At 43.9% G+C, this 18,716-nt stretch overlaps 1 protein-coding gene across 1 annotated transcript; it reads left to right on the top strand.

The window, feature by feature from the left end:
* Positions 1-1,705: 1,705 nt before the first annotated feature.
* Theg (Testicular haploid expressed gene) lies at positions 1,706-4,906 on the top strand. The gene is made up of 6 exons (XM_018021262.1): positions 1,706-1,819; positions 1,923-2,032; positions 2,573-2,665; positions 2,735-2,870; positions 3,695-4,031; positions 4,749-4,906. Exons 1-6 carry the CDS (start codon positions 1,706-1,708, stop codon positions 4,904-4,906), a joined length of 948 nt encoding a protein of 315 aa, XP_017876751.1.
* The last annotated feature ends 13,810 nt before the right edge of the window (positions 4,907-18,716 follow it).

Raw genomic sequence — 18,716 nt, 5'->3', positions numbered from 1 at the left:
CGAAATCGAGCACGAAAATTACATTCACCAGTGTTCTTTCATATTTCTCATACACCCTCGCCCACTGATTTTATCCCGGCGATCGAGATTTCATCGAAAAATTTAATTCCACTCGAACTTCGACGACCGTTTTCTACAGGACTTTTTATTTCTCGTGTATCGGCCGTTCCTCCTCTTCGCCTTTTGTTCCGTTCGGCAGGAAGACGAATACTGGCATTGATCATTTCATGCCGGATCCCTTGAAACAAAAGGCTCACGCGACCAATTATTAAACGGGGTCGCTTCGCGTTCTTCTGTATTTCGATGAATTCTTTTTCTCTTCTTTTTTCCATAGATTCCGTCAAACGTTCAATGCGAACTGCAAATAAAGACGGTTTCTGTGCATCAAACAATACGAAGCCGACGAGGTGTCCGCGTCCAGAAAATACTGTATTCCCTGTGTTGATATTAATAATCGAAAATCTACTGATTCCTGGCTAAAGCTCTATTGCCACGCGTTCAACACGTTTCATATTCCTGCCAGTCACGACGATTCTACGTCGCGAAATCGACATTGTTTTATAACGTTTTCTTTTAACGCAGAACTGTTGCCAACGCGTTACGTGAGACTGTCTCACCCTCGATGGCACTTCACCTAAAGAATGGACGAGGTATGCGATGCTCATTTAACCTTCTAAACGTGCGCGTTATCCTAAACGCTTGCACGGTTTGCGAAATTTTCGACTTGAAATTTTGTTCGCTCGCAAGTTTCCGTGCAAACTTATTGCAAAGTTCTGACAGAGACTCTGAAATACGGTTCGCAGTACACAGTTGCTACAAAGATTACTTTTTGATCAGATTTGATTTCCATTTTACTCCCACGGTAGATTTGAAAAATCGAGTGGAAATTGTGTCGAACGATAAGAAACTGAGTTTCTATCGAATAGTTGTGATTGCGGATTTGACGTATTTATAGAAAAATTTTACGCTGCTGAGAACATAGAAAGTTATCGTTCTTAAAGTAAATATATAGGAATGAAAACAGTTTCGACGTAACTTCCTTTAATTTTTTAAATTAAGAAGAATGAAACTGTTTCCATTGATAACAAATTATGTTCGGAGTATTGTAGACGGTCAGCGAAATATCGATCTCGAACAAAGTGGTGGAAGTGGAATACTTTTTGCGGGAACTGTAAATTCTGTGGATGATCGAGGGTAATTCGCTTTCATGGGAACGCGGTCGGATTAGGTGTCGTCCTTCTTTTGTTCTCCCCTCCCGGATCCGGCGACCTGTCCGTGGATTTCGATTACGATTCTCAGTCGGATTCGACGCGTCCAAATTAAGGGTTAGACACGGAAGAAAGTTTTCGCGCTGGTAAATTACGCTGGTGGCCCAATTTCTCGAGCTTCCCCTTCGTTACCTAACGTCGTTCTATTTCTTCGCCCGTTTTTAAATGTGTATGCGCTTACATACATATACACGTGTATATATGTACATATCTCGTGGATCGTTGGATTAATTAAACGCGAATTTAATTAAACAAACTTGCAACGCGCCGCCGAGACCCGAGCGTCGAGGGGTAAATAAACGTCTCTGAAGAGAATTCAAAGGCAAGAATCCGAAACCGAAAAGGAATAAAGAAACGGAGTCGGAAATATCGGGGCTAACGGCTTTCGAGGCTAAGGAAATCGATTGGGAACCAGGCGAACCTAGAAAATCGCAAACATGATCAGCGACAGGATCAAATATGCCATGGAGCATCTGACCCACAAACAGTACATCTCGCTGTTGGCGCGGCCTAGCTGGAGGAGGACTCTAACGAAGAACATTAACCTGATAGTGAATATCCTTTGACCCCTGGTTTCCTTGCCGCGTTTCACCGTTTCTGTATTCCTTTTGGCATTTAAATGTTTTACACGTATGGATATTATCACGTGATTAGGCGGATCCCTACACGACTCGTCGGGGAGCTTTAAGAGCGCGTGCATCCAAGAGAATCAAAGTGATGGCACGGCCAAAAGACAGCCGTATCGTCAAAAAATATGACCCAGAGTGAGCACTTATATCAGATCCATGTTACGTATCGTCAATCTAACAAAAATAATCTTCAATTCATGTAGATTTGCAAGTATTTTTACTTTTATATATAGTGAGCTAATAAGAAACGTCACTAGAGATAATAAAATATTAATCGATTTCATTATAGCATTTTCACTTGTTGAAATTTAAGAATGAAATTCCTCAAGAAATAAAAGATTCATTCAAGCCTTCTTTTAATATAATTGAATTGTTTCCACTGCGATATTTTATTAATTCTGTCTAAGTAATGAATAAAAATATCTTTTGTAACATTTCAAACTTCCAATTAGTAACGTATTCATATATCTATATTTTATAATTCACAATTGTATTACTGCATCATTATATCATCATTCATATGGTAGAACCTATTCAATGGCAATTGTATTTGAATCATGTTAAGCTCTAGAATTGTGTGAATTGAAAGGAACTGCGGATTATTAACTTATACATGACAATACATTGATTCCCTTTGGTACAGTCGAGTAAATTAGTTTGGTCCCTGTCAATTAGAAAAGCGCCACCGCCATATCCTCGAATTCATCCGAAAACGCTCGCCGCGAAACCGACGAAACGCATCACTCACCTGGCGCTACCCAAAAAGAGGTGATCTTGTTTCCTGTCCGTGACACAGACCACCGGGAGAATTTAACGAATTCCTCGTTCCTCGATCAGAGTGCTGCTGACGAACATGAAGCTGTACCCGAGTGGGAACCTGGCCGAGATGCTATGGAAAGCGCAGAATTCGCGATACCGAAGATATCGATATTTCTGCAACGCTAGGATACAGCGTGAGAACAGAAAAAGGCGAGTTACAATTACTCTCTCTCTCTTTCAATCTTTCAGCCATTTCTCTTTTGACTGGCTTAAATCGTAATTATAATGGTTCGTTAATTTTTTTCTAAACGAGATTGCGTATTTTATTCTCGTATCAAACAATATTTAATGTTTGACGTGAATAAATGACGAAGTCGATTCGAGGTGGTGACCGAAAGAAGCTCGATCGAATCGAGAACAGAATGGAACGGGAGAGGGGAACAAACATAATCGGATTGTAGTCGGATCGTTTCGCGCCGGTGAATGCGATCTTCGCAAAGTCGGATTTGGATATCTGTCTGAGACCTTTTCCTTCTCGTGATTGCCGTTATAAATATCACCGAGTGCGATCGCGAGGACCCGTAATGAGTTTTTTGATTAATTATTCGTCGGCCAAATATTTCGTCGATAGTAAAATTCGAGGCAGCTGTGAAGAAAATTGTTGAAATTAATTGTGCAACGAAATTCGACGCCAGTTAACGGGAAACAAGGTATTGACTTCGCACTTTATGTATCGACTTTCGCCTACCTACCCGGTACCCAACGGTGTTACCACTGAACTTTGGGAGATGTGCAACTCGTGCATAGTTCACAGACGGTAGATGTAATTATTAATAGTGCCCAAGGGTATCTCGAAATTTGCAAAACAAGAACATCGAATCCTGCTTGGTCTTCTCGTTCGTCCAGCTATCCACCCATTTTCGCATTATTCCTGGAACTGACTCTGCTCGGATAACAAGCGAAAAGGAATCGTTCTCGTTAGGCGGACGAATTCGATTCTCGTTTTCAATTTCTCTCGCTCGTTCTCGTTCCAGACAGAAAATACTAGCGAGACTTCGTCGAGCGATTAAGCCCGACGAGTGGGATTATCATATGGAGATAATGGAGAAGCTCGCCAAACCGAAGGTGCCGCCCAGACCGAGAATGCCGAAAAGGAAAAAGTGGAAGCCGGTGAGCGTACGGAGGCTCGAGGAACTGTCGACTCCGGTAGCGAGGGAACTGCCGGAGGTCCGAGACCCGTTCACGGTGTCGCCGACTGCGCTTACCTACAAAGCGAGCAAGCGCATCATTAAGATTGCGTTTGCAAAGACCGAACCCGACATGCTGCGGCCGAAAATTCCAGGCGTGGTTTCACCGTCGGCGTTGAAGGCCGTAGGTACGGTTTTTCCACCCATTCTTAACACCCGCCTCCCCCCCTAGAACTTACCACTCGAAGAACCCCACGACCCCGCGAGCGGATTTCCAGGAATCGCGACGTTAGCTTACTTAAAGAAGTTAGAGCGGAAAATGGGCAAGTTGAAAATTCAGTTTCACTGGCACGTCGGGAACCGGCGAGTTTTCCGCGGATTTAAACCGATCCGCTTGGTTTCCGGGAAGAATCGGCAGGGGCGGGCGCGGCGGAGGGTATGGTTTAATTTCTCGCTTTCTACCTCAACGACAGCCACCGGATTTACACACTGTGAAACGGCCTTGCAACCGGGTTAATTAAAATGATGTTTTTCACGGTAATACACGATCAAACAGTGACAACCGCGGTTCTCGTTTCACGTTAGAAAACAAATTTCCTGGAGAGGAGAATTTTTCCCGCGCTAAATCCACAACCGGTGAATGTAAATTTCAATATTCTCTCATTAGCAAGCAACCGTTGTTCCGTGAGATAAGTTCCGCAGAGCTGGTTCTTTACGTCAGCCAATTATCCGGACGCTGACGAACGTCCGACTAAGCAGCCGTTTTTCTACTCTCGAACGCTGCCGTAGCCGGCAGCTACCATGCGCGTCCCTGTTTCTGCGAATTAGTACCTCTCCCGGGGCATTTGTTCGCCTTGAGTGCGAGTATTACAGCGACAGGATACATAGTCTTTAATTTTGCGCAGCTACGCCAAGACTAATAGAGCTCGCGAAACCAGCCGAACGGCCTGCGGGAATGGAAACAGACCTGAGGGAGGATGCGTTCACAGTCTCGCCAACAGCACTGAAGGCCAAGTGCTCGAAGAGACTGAAGCTTTTAGCCAGGCCAAAGAGGAGGAGATGATCAGCATCGACTCAGTCATCTTCTGTAACCGTAATTGTTCAAGCGCGTCTTTCATTCCCTGTTGTAACTCGTCCGTGCAGCCGTGACACATTGTACCATACGGTTAAACATTAAACTTGGAATTTTATGCCTCGTGCGATTCTCTCCGTCCGCGAAAAACGTACGCAGCTTTTATCGAGTAATAATCGTTATGGAAGTTTCAACAGTAGCCACGATCCGCGGCGAACTCGTTACCCCATCCGAGCCGATTCGCAATGGGAGGCCAGATAGAGATTGCCATTGCAAAGTCAAAGTTTCAGCGGTCGAATTAATACGTACTCGATCGTTCCGGTCACGGTTACAAGCGCACTGTCTGTGTCTCCGACCACGGATCACTTAATTCCCGGGCAGCCGCATAGTTCGCGTTACCGAGTTTCCAGGGCTTCGGACGCGGAATTCGCGCGAGGAATCGAAATATCGTGACAGCCTTTGTTGTATTAACGTTACCGAGATCGAAACGCGATTCGGTCGACGCTTGTTCGACTGTAACGCTCAGCGGAACGTCCGGACTGTCTCGTGAGGCGAGAAAGAAAAAGGATGGACTTATCTACGGTTTCTCCAGACTAATGGACAAACGCGTTCGCACGGTCTATGTAAAAGTGTCAGCGACGCCCGTGGAAAAGGGACACAATGGAGATTCTATACGGCGACCGGTGTCAGCGTGTTTACGCCGGATCGATGTCCTGCGGTACATCGGTAACGGAACGAAGCGCGGTGCTCGATACGTGTCACGTAGTACCGGACGGACGCCCGATAGAAATTCGATAGAAAGGAACCGGAACGTGTGGAGGTTCCCTCTCGTCGGAGCCGAACTCGTCGATCGTTTCCACTCGGTGGAAACGATTTTCTAAATAGAGGGCCAGTTCTCGCATTTTTGTTCTTGTTACGTCGCTCAGCGCCGCGTTAGGCAAATTTGTACGAGTTTCGTACGGACTCGTTACAAACGAAGTACGTCTCTTCATTTTTTTTGCACCAGCCAGGAACCCCGGGAAAGAAACTTGATTTCCTACCGGGGAAAAAGAACTGATATTCCTTCGAGGTCAAATTAAAAAGTGTTCTGACAAAAATCGTTATTTAATCACAGATTAGAGATTGGGTGTTTAGACAAGAAGATTTCGTTTGAAAATTTTTAATATTTATATGGATACAGAAAAATTAATCTGCGGATTATTATTTAAAATAAAAGTTACAGGATATCAATTTCAAAAAATTATATTTAGTAAGAACGTATTTTAATTTAAACATCATGCTATGCAATTTTCTGCTAATAATTTATGCACTTCTGTTCATTACATGCATTTTTTACGTTATGTTTGTATATATTCAAATTGGTTGAAATCCGCGGTCTAATTACATATATTTGATGCACATGTCATTCGAACAGATATTTATTAATTTCATTAACAAGGATTCCATTATATGAAATTAATACGCGATGAAGCCAATTTATCGAATGTGTTCATTTATTTGGATATCAAATGAAAATGTATTTTTGCAGTAACTTAATTAAATCGATACATGCATATTACACACACACACATAGAAATAAAATTAAAACGTTGGTATAATAAAATGGAACGAATATAAGTGTTTATATAACAAAATAAATAACGACGGTATACAGCTTTTCTTTATTATGTTGCCGCAACGATACCGTCAGAAGGGACGGATTAAGGCACAGAATATTCGACGGTATCGCAACGCATCAGGGCCAATTCGAAAGAGAAGATCCGAGAATCGTCCGTCCCTCGTCGATCGTCTGAGATCGTATCCGCTTCCGCCTCATTCTCCTCTCGATTCGATTGGTAGCACGAGATAGAAAGGACAAACCAAGAATAGAGACCGAAACCGGGAGCACTCTGAATCCTAACTAACCTTCATTCAACGTCACCAGAATATTCGCATTCCCACTGTTGTCCTCGTGTCTGTTTTCTTACCTAATCCTTACTCCACGATAATCATCCTGAAGGACCCGGTGATTCCATTCCAGGGTACACTGTGCAAATGCATATGTAGTATATAACATACATACCTGTACGTGGGTACACACCGGGGAATGGAGTCAGGGAATGGCGGTGTAAACAGAGGTAGATGGGACACAGTGAACCAGTGCGGAAATATCGTTTTCCTACGGCAAAAAATTAAAACCAATTCCTCAGAAGTCATCGGGGATGTGTATCGGAAAACACGGCGAGCGACGGGTGGGGAAAAACATCCGGGATCCTCGGCATCCGTTACTTTTCGACCGGATCGAAAACCTCCCTCTCTTGTAGATAACGTATTCCCGATACACTTCCCCCGAGAAGACATTATGGATTCACCGCGATACACTGGCGATCGTGTTCTTCCAACTATACAGGTATCTACGGAAATCCTTAAATTCAAGAGTATCCCGAGGCGGTTCAACATTCACGTTTTCCGGATAGTTACGCTTCCAGCAGGAAGATTAATAGATCCCATTATTTCGGAATAAGTACATTTATCTATAGTAATAATAATAATCAACTCGTCGTGTTAGTAATACTTAATCAGCGAAATGAATTCGAATTATTGTGTTCCCAGTTTCGTTAAACGGGTCCTATCGCATAACTCGTGGGTAGCGTGTTCGTCACGGGAAAATAAGGTCTATTGGCATCGTATTTCCGCAACTGTGTCGTGCGCGAAACGGAACAACAATAGCAGGACAAATATTGCGATCACCGTATCGACAATAGGCAGCGCGGCCGAATCAACGCTGCCGGGCGCGAATTCGCGAAAAACCGGCTGTTAGCGTGACTGTAATTGAAGAGGTAGTCGCTGCTATGTGAGCGTGGGAACCCTTCCCAAACAGGTATGTGATGAATGGAATGTATGTAGATGAAAAGGGGACGCGGAGACGAGCGGAAATCCTCTTACGATTCCGTCCACGTTCGGACACTCTTCTGTCCGGTTGTCAGACCGGACTCTCTTCTTCTTCTTCTCCGTCACCCTCGCGCACCCGTTTCTCCGTCTCATTATACGTACGGTCCAGTAGAATTTCAACGTGAGAGCGTCACGGATGCGACGTCAGGAAAATTAAAGCTCCGCCGGAAACGAACGGCTAACGCGTGGATAATCGAAAATGAGCATTACGCGTGCATCGTACGAACGATATTTAAAATGGACGATCAATTTCTCCATTAAATACGACCAGATGCCATTAAATATTTAGCACTGCACTTAACCAAATTTCATATGTATGAAAATTTAGCTACAGAGTTAAACGGAATATCTATCACTCGCTATATCATTAAAGATACTATTTACTTAATGTACGAGATTCAAAATTATAGCTCGTTAGCTAACGAGCATTATGTGCCGCGAGTTATTCCCTGCCGTTCTGTAATTCTTCTTCGCTCTCACAAACAGTGTCGCCATTGTCTAAACCTTTCTGACTAATTGACATTCCATTAGGAAGTCATGCCTCGTCCAAGACTGTGAAACGTACTGTCGCGAAAAAAAAGGGTTAAGTGTTTCTGTTTTAAACGAGACGAATTGACGGATCCACCCGTCGCTTCGCCATATTTACGTCATCTTGTAAAGTTACACGGGTTTCTGCAAGGTACGTCGTTTTAAATCGTATCCAAGCGAAACATTCGCCGGGGCGAGGTCGGGGTTCGGCCTTTATTGGATATCGGAAAACGCGACCCCGGCCGAGGTCCCGGCGAGGCGAGGACCGGCGTAAAGGCTGGCCCTCCGGGGATCAACGGGATCGTGCGGCCACCTACGATCATTGTTCGAATCCGCGGTCATTCCAGCTCGGTCGACGAGTCCCGTGGAGAAGGCTTACCTTTAGCCCGAGATCTCGCGCCCGATGACGAACGACGCGCAACCCAGCCCCGTAAATTTTCAAACTTCCTTCCTGCATTATGCATGACCGTCCAAGTTACAGTTTCCCGGTCAGACGGACAGACTGGCCCTTGAATCTCGTCAAATGGAATGAGAAACCGCGTTCGCTCTTAAGCTGTTCACTCGAATCCTCATGCGCGTTTTGTAGCTTTCGACGGATTTGGTTTTAAGTACATAAAGGGAATTTTTTTCAGGGTAAGCTTTGACTCGCTGAGTATCGAGCGCGTCGAATATCGGGCATGTACATTATTATACATAGAATATATACGGCAGCGCGGCGGTACGATATGGTAACTGGAAACGTAACTGTAATAAAGGAGAAAACTTGCTCCGGACCACTCGTAAGCTACGGCGTGCCTTTCTCCAGCTGGCGTGGAAGTAAATTACCAAAAGTTACTCGATTCAGCGGCCGTATAACTTTGATCTACGCGGGGCCCGGTTTATCGTCGGCCGAACGAATGTTAAGAACGATAAGCGGAAAATATTAAGACACTCGATATGGATTAACTAAATTCGGGATTAAACGGATATGTAATAAATATTCGAGATTGTATCATACGTGCAATGATTTCGAGTACAACAGAAGTAGTCGCTGGAAAATATTATGCTTTTACACATTCTTAAATGATTGAATAATCTCATAAACTCGAATGTATTGAGGATGGTCAGGACTGACGTCTGCAATAACTCAACATATTGATCGAAAACTAATGCAATCGCGCTAACCTGTTTGCACTCTCGGTGCGGTTAAGTTCAAAAGATACAATCAACAAAATGGGATTTCGCTGGGGAACGAGTCGAGTGATATCGTTTGTTTCATGACCTCTTCAGATGAATTTCCAATTTTCGTTACCGTTTGCATAAAACTAAAATTGCGAGAGTAGGCTTTTACTAACAATTATTCAAACGATGCTATTAACAGATACACTCTCAATCAGTGCGTTCGATGGACTTCGCCTGGACTCAAATTGACATATCCTGCGCCCTGCGCTATTAGTATAATCGATAAACGTGCAATCAATTACTACTACCGGCCTCGGGCCACGTTGGATGAGACCGGCCGATGATTTTTCTGTCGCATCTTCTCTCATTTTATATTACACTCTCTGTTCGACGCGACTAAGGCGAGAGGGCTCGATTAATTGCGCGTCGACGGAAAACGCTCGCGGTGAAATCGATAATTCTGTAATCGGGACGCGACGAAAAATGCCGAGAGTGGCTGTCGGTACCTTCGATGACTTTCGAAGACAAAACAGCGCGACAGAACCGTTTCCACGATATCGTTAAGACGAGCGTGAATCAACGAGACTGTTAACTTTTTACATCGTCTTTAACGTTCAAACGATCAAACCAGTTAATTGACTTCAGCGGTAAATAACTAAATAGAGTAAAAGCAAATTAAACATAACTTCAGAACTGAACAAGAAATTGAAATTCTGAAACTTCATCGTTGCTTTCAAAACATACGTGTACACTTCCAGTTAATTTCTTCCGCAGTCAAATAAAGAGAAATGATAAATGTACATAATTGCATAATTCAACAGAAATTTTCGAAGCTTGTTCACTAATATATGCATTTATTATATGTCTTTATTGTTCTCACTGATTTTCGCCTGTAATAAATTTCTATACATACAAATAAATAAATAAAACATTCAAATAAACTACAATAATACAAAAAGAGCAATAAGAAAATAACGTAAGCTGTTAGAACCAAACCAAACGAAACGCAGAACATGCCTCGTACAGAATTAAAACATGCTTAATAAAGATCAAGATATTATTAAATTAAACCAATGTTCCAATGTCGAACGAAGATGTTGACGTCATTCAGCAGCCCACGACAGTAATTTCGATAGGAATTGTATTTATTACGTTTTACCATTTGTGACTTCGGACTAACTAGTCTCTTCGTAAGCTATCCTATTGAAGAATGTGTACATATAAAAGGAATATGAAGCTTGATTAGTATGGTTCTCTGGTATTATGAGATGCGATAATTGCATCAGAATGGCTCCGGTTTCCGCGCATGTAGGTCAAAAGCGGAAGGGCTTAATTGAAGAAAACTGTAACTACGCGATGCTTGCGATGCTCGACGTAAAGAGGAGACGCAATTTCTTGCGCTTGATGAACTTCTTTCCCAAGTATCGAGCGCGTCCGTTTTCTCTCGTCCTCCTGTTTCCTCAGCTCGCTCGGGTTCCCTTGCCGCTGTCATGTGCACGTAAGACGTGTAACGTCTTCTTTATTATATACATAGTCTAGCTATACACGGCAAATTAGCTATCCGACGCGGTCCCGTTTTTTCTTCACCCCTCTAATATTCTTTGTACACGATTACGCTGTCCCCTCTTCCCGTTCTACTGTTTTTCACTCGCGCACCCTCGCCCCTCGGAACGCTGCGTCTTATCCTGGCGCCATTTCCTTGCCAACTTATGACTCGAGCGTCACGCGGAAGTTTCACCATCAGAAAGCGTTCGCTCGCTTTTTCCGGGTTCGTTTATATAGGTACAGTTAGGTGCACCCTCGTTCTCCCTCGTGTCTATCGAGCACTACTTTCCGTCTCGACGTTTTTCGTCTCTTCCGCTCGCTACCCCACCCCTGCCAGTCTTAATTTTATATCTCCCATTCTAGCCGGTGCTTACCGTTCAACTCGACGATGGAGCACCGTCCTCGCGTAACGTCTCTGTTTCACGAAAGGCGTGCGACGAACAAAAGGAAGGAGAAACTCTTTCCGAGGGTCTCCTTAAAACACGCCGGTACACAAATGAATTAAAGAGGAACGAGTGTTAATTGCGCAAAGGACACGTACGTAACGCACGGTTCTCTACCCTTAGGCACTCGTTCATAAAGAAAATTGTAACGCTGCAGAATTTTTATCGTTCTCTGGCTTCTCAAACGTTCGCCAGACTCTATCTTGTTCGCCCGTGATAAAAAGCTGCGTGGCAGTTTTTTAAATTATCGCAAATTCTCACAGTCGAGATTCGCGTTAATGACGGAATTCGTCCAATTACGTTACTTGTTCCGTTCCAATGGCAAGCGTCCGTGATACATGCACGTGCATATTTCAACGCGCGACAAAGTCCGGCATTATATGTAGGAATACTGTTCGATCCGATATATGTATTTCATAGATATTTTTTAATTAAAACACCGCCAGACATTAATTTAATTCCCGGTGGTAAGCGTAACTGGTTCGTAGCAGAATCGGAAATTCGGTGATCACCGAGCTGAAATCAAACCACTTCGCTCGCAATCATCGCGTTTTAAAGCGTTAGCGCTCGTATCGAGCGCGAGGGAAATTAGCCGGAAACCCGTTTAACCGTATCTAGACGAAGATCAACAAGCGTCGACCCGTTTCTCGTTAAAACGATTAATTTATTACAGTTCCTGTACAAAAGGGCCATGAAATGAACTTCGTTTCACTTAAATGTTCAATGGAAAAAATGTTTTCTCTTAATAAACTCAACGGTCCATTATGGAACTGTTTATTATAAAATTGTTTTTCACTGTGGAACTGCTTTTGTAAGCTCTCGTGTATTCGTAATTAAGAGCATAACACAGAGACCGCTGTACAATGGCATTGGTTCGGTCTGCAAACTTTACCACATTCTGTTATTATTAATACCCCGTTTAATCCATAGAGTTAACTGTATGGTTTAATCACGCCGACGGCAAATGTCAATAGATTTCAATAAATTTCGATTAATTAATTGACAAGCGTGCGTGTATAGAACAAAGCAACGTTTTTAGCGTTGCTAGTAAGACAGAAAGAAGTAGTGGAGAGGATGAAGCCGAAGGAGCGACGGGAGAAACCGCGCCGAGCGAGAAATCTAATTTTACGGTGTGCCGGGTCCGATTCCCGCGCGTTCCGACAATTTCGCCTAATAAACCTCGTCCGTTCGTTTAATGAATCCGTGGTTCGCGGCGGTGCAGGCGTCGAAAACGCAATTGTTGACGGACGCCTCTCCTGGCAAACAATTACCGCCGTTGGTATCAACCGCGAAAATTGGGTTACTCCAGCTCGGTCGCGTTCGACCGGGCGACGGACTGAACAGGGGTCGACGTCGCGGCGCGTCACCCGAAACTGCTGTTTAACATAAACGTTAAGCAACGCGTTCGTTTAATATTTTGCGATGACGCCCGCAAAATCGAAGCAGACCGATGACCGCTGCCGCTGGAATTTCAATTAAATCGCATAACGTTCGGTAGAGGCGAAACCGCTAAATGGATCGTCCCGTCGAGAAGCCGAAATACTTCGACAAGAAACGAGGATGGACAGAATCTGAAAATACGGAGATTCGGCTCTCCGCTATTTGCAGTGAGAGTCAATAATCGTATTCATTTACTTTGTTCCATTCTTATACACGTGGTCAGGCAAACGTTTATGCATTTATGTATGCGACCAAATATCTAATCATTTATGTGTACAATTGATATAGATCATTTGCATTAATTATTTGGCTATTGCTTATTTGGTTACTGAATTAATTACTAATTCGGTTAGTAAATAGGTTATCGATATTAGTGCAATCTATGAAACATAAATAGATTCACTGTCAAGTGAATAAGAATTATAATGTAAATTGTCATTCTCGGATGTTATGCATTTATAGGAAACTTGTATTTCCAAGCACTTATAATAGAATATAAAAAATGAAATGAATATTTGAATTATTGTTTTTAAAGTGAGAAATTAATTTCTATCTGCATTTTCTAAATTGACGTAATAAATGTTTTATATCGCATAAAAATTCGCGGTCTATTCACCTCATTAAAATGTTTGTGCATTGAAAAGATTCCTTTTCTCTTTAGATAATGAGCTATTGACGCTGGGACGTTCCAGTGGACAAAATTTACCGCTCGTTCATCGAGGAACATCGTCTGAGATGGTTTGGAGCGAGTGCCACTTGAAAGTTGAAACGCGGCGATTGCTGGCGCCAAAGTCTCGAGCACCCTGTATTAAATTATTATTCATTATCTCGGCTTGCGCCGCGCCGCGCCGCGCCTAGTTCCGGCTTCCTTTTCAGACAGCAATTTTGACGAAGACCCCCGAGGCGATGCCCGAAGCGGCGCTAAACCGTACGATTTTTTATGGACGTTAAAAGAAAAGTATGATAAAAGAAGATTAAGGGTTGGCCAGATAATAGAGACACCGTGTTCGCCGAATCCCTGGCTCGACGCGAAACGAGGACTCATAACTCTCAATGAATCCGAAAGCGATTGTCAATACCCAGGAAATTAAACGGTCGATAAAGCTGCTGTGTATGTGCCAGCAGCGATAGCCGATCTATAAAACAGACGAAATGAATGCGAATAATGCCCCCGATTCGATCCGGACCCTTTGCGTCAGAGGGTTGAACGGAGAACAGCATTCGTTTCACGGCAGACCGGATAATAAAGCGATCGCACAGGCGGGCCATCCCGAAAACTCTTTTAATTGATCGTTACGCGGACTCGGCGCGAAGGAATGAACGGGGCGAAGAGCGGCAATTCGCGGTGAAACTCTCCAGGTTGACAGGCTTTCAAAGCCGCGGAAACGTTCCTAGTATTTCGTCCCGTGCCCGACTCGTTCGTGCATGCACGAGAAATTATAATGCTGATAATACCGGTAAATGAGATTGACATTGGAAAAATCCTCGTAAATCTAGCCTCCGTAGATCGTCGGCGATGATGCAGGATTTTTTAAATAATACACGGTGCTACTCGAGAAAGCGTCGAATTAAAGTTAATTAAAATGCACAAAGGGCGTAGATGAAGAACGTGGTATCTCCGGCATTTTCATTACCTCTGTACAATATGTTTTTTATTCTACGCCGCGATACGAGATAGAGCGCCGGTTCGTTGTTGAAATTGAATATCCGCGCGCGCGGATAGCGAAACAGGATTGTGGCTATTGAGGCCTTTCTTCTCGAGGAGAACAGGCGGTGAGGTTGCGTGCCTCGGCACCGATAACGTTAAGTTGGAGGCTTAGCTTAAAGGAAATAAAGATAAACGGCGACGTTTCTTGCGGGACAAATTGAAAGTGGTAAGGGGTGCCACCATATATCAGTATTTGTTCTCCGCGCATCCCCAATAGCACCCTCCCTTGCCTTCTGCAACATCTTGAGAACCTATTTTTCCCAATTAAGCCGCGGCAAAACCTCGCTCGGCGAGGGCGAGCTTCAAATTTTACTTCAGCATTTCTTCTTCTTTACCCGCTGGCCGGAGTAAATAATTCGCAGTAAAAGCTTTATTCTCTGTTAAGAAGTACGAGTGCAGTTTAAAAAAAATTACTTCCATTATGAAGATCCGGTTGTTATTTGCCGACCGGAGGAACAACAATAATGTCGCCCGATCCCGGTCGTCACGAGGATTGTTCAACAGGGTTTACGACCAGCAGCAGAAGCCTTAGTCCGTTTCAATATTCACCGTAGCTGCGAAAACATCCGACGTTTCGTTCGTCGCGAGAATTTTATTCGCGGAACGAAACCGGTAAAGTGGAGAATCGTTTTCTGTCCTGATAGCGGCGGCCGATTTCCACGTCAGATCTAGAGCATTGGAAATGGGCCGCGCGAATGAAATCCCACGAACACGGAGGGTGAAGAGGGGGCTGCCCATCCCGAAAATAACGTCGGCAAATGGTGAAACGTAACGGTGGAAAATAAAAACACGGCTGCTGCACGGTCGCGCGGTTTCCAATCTGACAAAGACAAATCGCGTTTACGCGAAATCGGAGCAACGGTTCGCTCCTCGCGACGACGACGCGACGGACTATAGCCCGTCATAATGGTGAGCGATCGTCCGGGAACGCGTCTTATTTGTCGAAAACCGAATCCATTCCCAGTCTCGTTTCCTCCCAGATATCCCGGCTGATAGTTTCCCATCGGCGCTCCGAGAAACTATTCGTCTCCGTGGACCTTTTTCCGTTTCCCGGGGATACAGAGAAACAACTCCTTTGATCCCGCGTATAGAAAACGTACCTGCACAGGAGTCTCTGTAGATTCATGTCTGCACAGGAAGGAACTATACAGGGTGTCCGAAAAAAAAGTGTTAGAGCCGAAGATAAGTGATTCTGTAAGTGTTTCTGAACAACAATTTCCTTTGGTAAAATGCAAAGTGAGGCTTGGTTTTTGAATTATTAACGAAAAACACTGTCCAATGAGAGCACGCGTAGGGCCCGCTCTATGCTCACTGACTCACTTTGCATTTTGCCAAAGGAAATTGTTCAGAAACACTTACACAATCACCTCTCTTCGGCTAAAACACTTTTTCTGAGACACCCTGTATACGTACGTACGCATGGTATGCGCTAGAAAACAAGTTGAAATTGTTTAATAATTGCGAACGACGGAGGGAACTTGTTAATCATCTGCAGGTGGGTCAGCGCGCGCGTACTCATAGTCGAATTCGATAATCCCGGGCGTTGCACGATGTTTGACGCCCGTAAATGATCACGGTAATTAGGACGCGAATAGAATTTGAACCCGACGCGAAATAACGACCGCGTTTCGTATACGGTTTGTTACCGTTTCGATCCCAACTTCATTATTTCCTTCGTTAATTTAATCTCGCCACTGAGTAATAACGATGCCGGTTTATTCGAAGCCGAATCAGGAATCTTTTCAATTTACTCGTGCTACTCAGTTTAGTTTCTAGTAGAGAGGTAATCGAATCGTCAAGTTGGTATCGAGACCTCGCCGATGCCGGCCATTGCCACTCTTGGAAGCTAGATTGCGATCAGATTTCGCGTAGTTCGTTCTGATTATATAACCGCGTCCTCCAGACTGGACGCAGGATGATTCAATTGCGATTCGATCCTTGACCGAATCCTTCCCTCGATCGGAAGTAATCTCCCGGTCGTTCCCGATAGTAACTCGATGAGTACACAATACTGCGTCGATTTCAGCATAAATTGCTATCCATATCAATTCGACGTTTCATTAAGGCTCGGTTTTACTCACAGGAATTAATAGTTAAAACCTTAATCAAACCACTTACTGTTAACGTATTAAACGATGTTTCAAGCTATTTCGTACAGTAATCCACATTGTTTCAAAATAGCTTTTAAAGGTTGGAGTTTTAAAACTACCTTAATCCCTGAATTGCATGGCAATTAGAGGATTTGTAGGGCGGGATATTGGCCAAGGACAGACAATAGAAATAAAAAATTTGATATACTTTTTTAACTAGCTGCGTTTAATTACTTTTTCGTTAGTCGCAAGGGATGAAATCCTGTTTAAAAAAGAAAAGAGGGACTCAATGGGTTTCCGTCGATTCGGCAGCCGCGCGTTTTCGACGGACACCCGTGTCGGAGATAATTTACATGGAAATGAGGATCGGCATTGATTTTACGTCGAAGCCAGTAACAGAACCAGCTGGCCCGGTGATAGATTGTCTCGCTACCTGACGCCGATCAAGTTTTCTTGTCGAAAACCCGGCGCGCCGCCGCCGCCGCGGCGAATTCCCCTGCGTCGGGGATCCACAGTGGCAACCTTGTACTACCCGTTGCTCTTTCGATCGAACGCCAACCAGATGCGAATTCCCTTTTATCACCCACCACCGGTGCGGCGATCCTCTGTCAGCTACGTACTTGTCGAAACGCGCAAACCGCTGCTCTTGCATTTTTTATCGGCCGGTTCGGTAACTCGCAGGTTTTTCATTCCGGTGCCGCGACAGGAAAAAGGTTCGGCGTAAATGGAAAGAACCCCGGGAAATAAATCTCTTCTTTTCCTACGACTTCCTGTGGAACGACGAGCGGTGGAAAAAACCGGTGTTTCTGATTTCCGCGCGGAGGGACAATCGGTCCTCGCGACTCGGCTAATTAATCGAATCAACGAGACGCGAAGAATGGTGCGTGAAATTTGAAGTGAGAACGGACGGTCGTGCGGACCGCTCGGACGTGCGGCAAATAGGTATTTGCAGCTTCGATCCTCCCGGTAGCAACGCGCGCGTCGGCGTCGGGTCGCCTCGCGTCGCGTCACGCGGCACGACGCTGAAATTGCGCCATTAATTTAACGAGCAACGCGCCACACATTTCCTCCCCGTAATTTCCAGCCGGGGTCATTAAGGCGCCGCTTGTATTTCTTGTAATCGCATTATCGAAAAATCTACGAGGTTGGAAATTGCCGAATCGTTAGAACCTCGATCGCTATTTGCTTTCCACTCTGACGCGTTACGAGCGGATAGATACCGACTGCACCACTTTTCGAGTGTACGTGTGCTACGAAGGAAAATGCCATAATTTAGTAATTTCAATCAATCAACGAGTTCTTGTATTCCTATTGTAACCATTCTCGATTGCTACGGAACCGAGATCGTCGTTAAAATTAATATGAGCCGTAAGATCTCTGCCAAAAGTTTAAGACATCTAATAAAAACCTGTGTCCAATATTTGTAATAATATAACTTTGGTATTTTTTTATTGGACTATAAGTAACATGCAACTGTCTACATTGTCTACATGTCCTATAATTCTTACTTTTCCATACTTTTTATCGTATATCTTAAGGATGTATTGGCTATACAGTCAATCCCAAAAGTTTATGAGCCTTAGAAAAACGCATTTCCTATAATTAAAAAGAAATCAGACGTCGGAAGAATAATGCTAATAATAAATAGCTACGTGCTAAAAAGTATAGAAGGAAATATCCAAATAAGTATTGATGCTGACGAAAAATTTTTTTTCTTCAAAATTGCGAAAAATGTTTCAAATAAAAGTTGTTCTTCTTCTAACTTCGATATTTAACGAGTTACATATGATTATTTGGCATTTTATTGATGTTGACGAAATCCGACCATTCCACCGTCGAAACGGCGAACTTTTGGAAAAAAATTTCGTTTTTCCTCGATAATTCCTAAACCCTTGGAGATACGGGAAAATTGCATAGGACCTTTCTTGTAGAGGGCGACGAGATCTACAATTTCC

Source organism: Ceratina calcarata, unplaced genomic scaffold (genome assembly GCF_001652005.2).
Source record: "Ceratina calcarata isolate Rehan_Ccalc_2016 unplaced genomic scaffold, ASM165200v1 scaffold250.2, whole genome shotgun sequence".
Taxonomy (NCBI): domain Eukaryota; kingdom Metazoa; phylum Arthropoda; class Insecta; order Hymenoptera; family Apidae; genus Ceratina; species Ceratina calcarata.
Note: the sequence above shows the minus strand (reverse complement) of the source record. Positions and strands in the feature narration are given on the sequence as shown.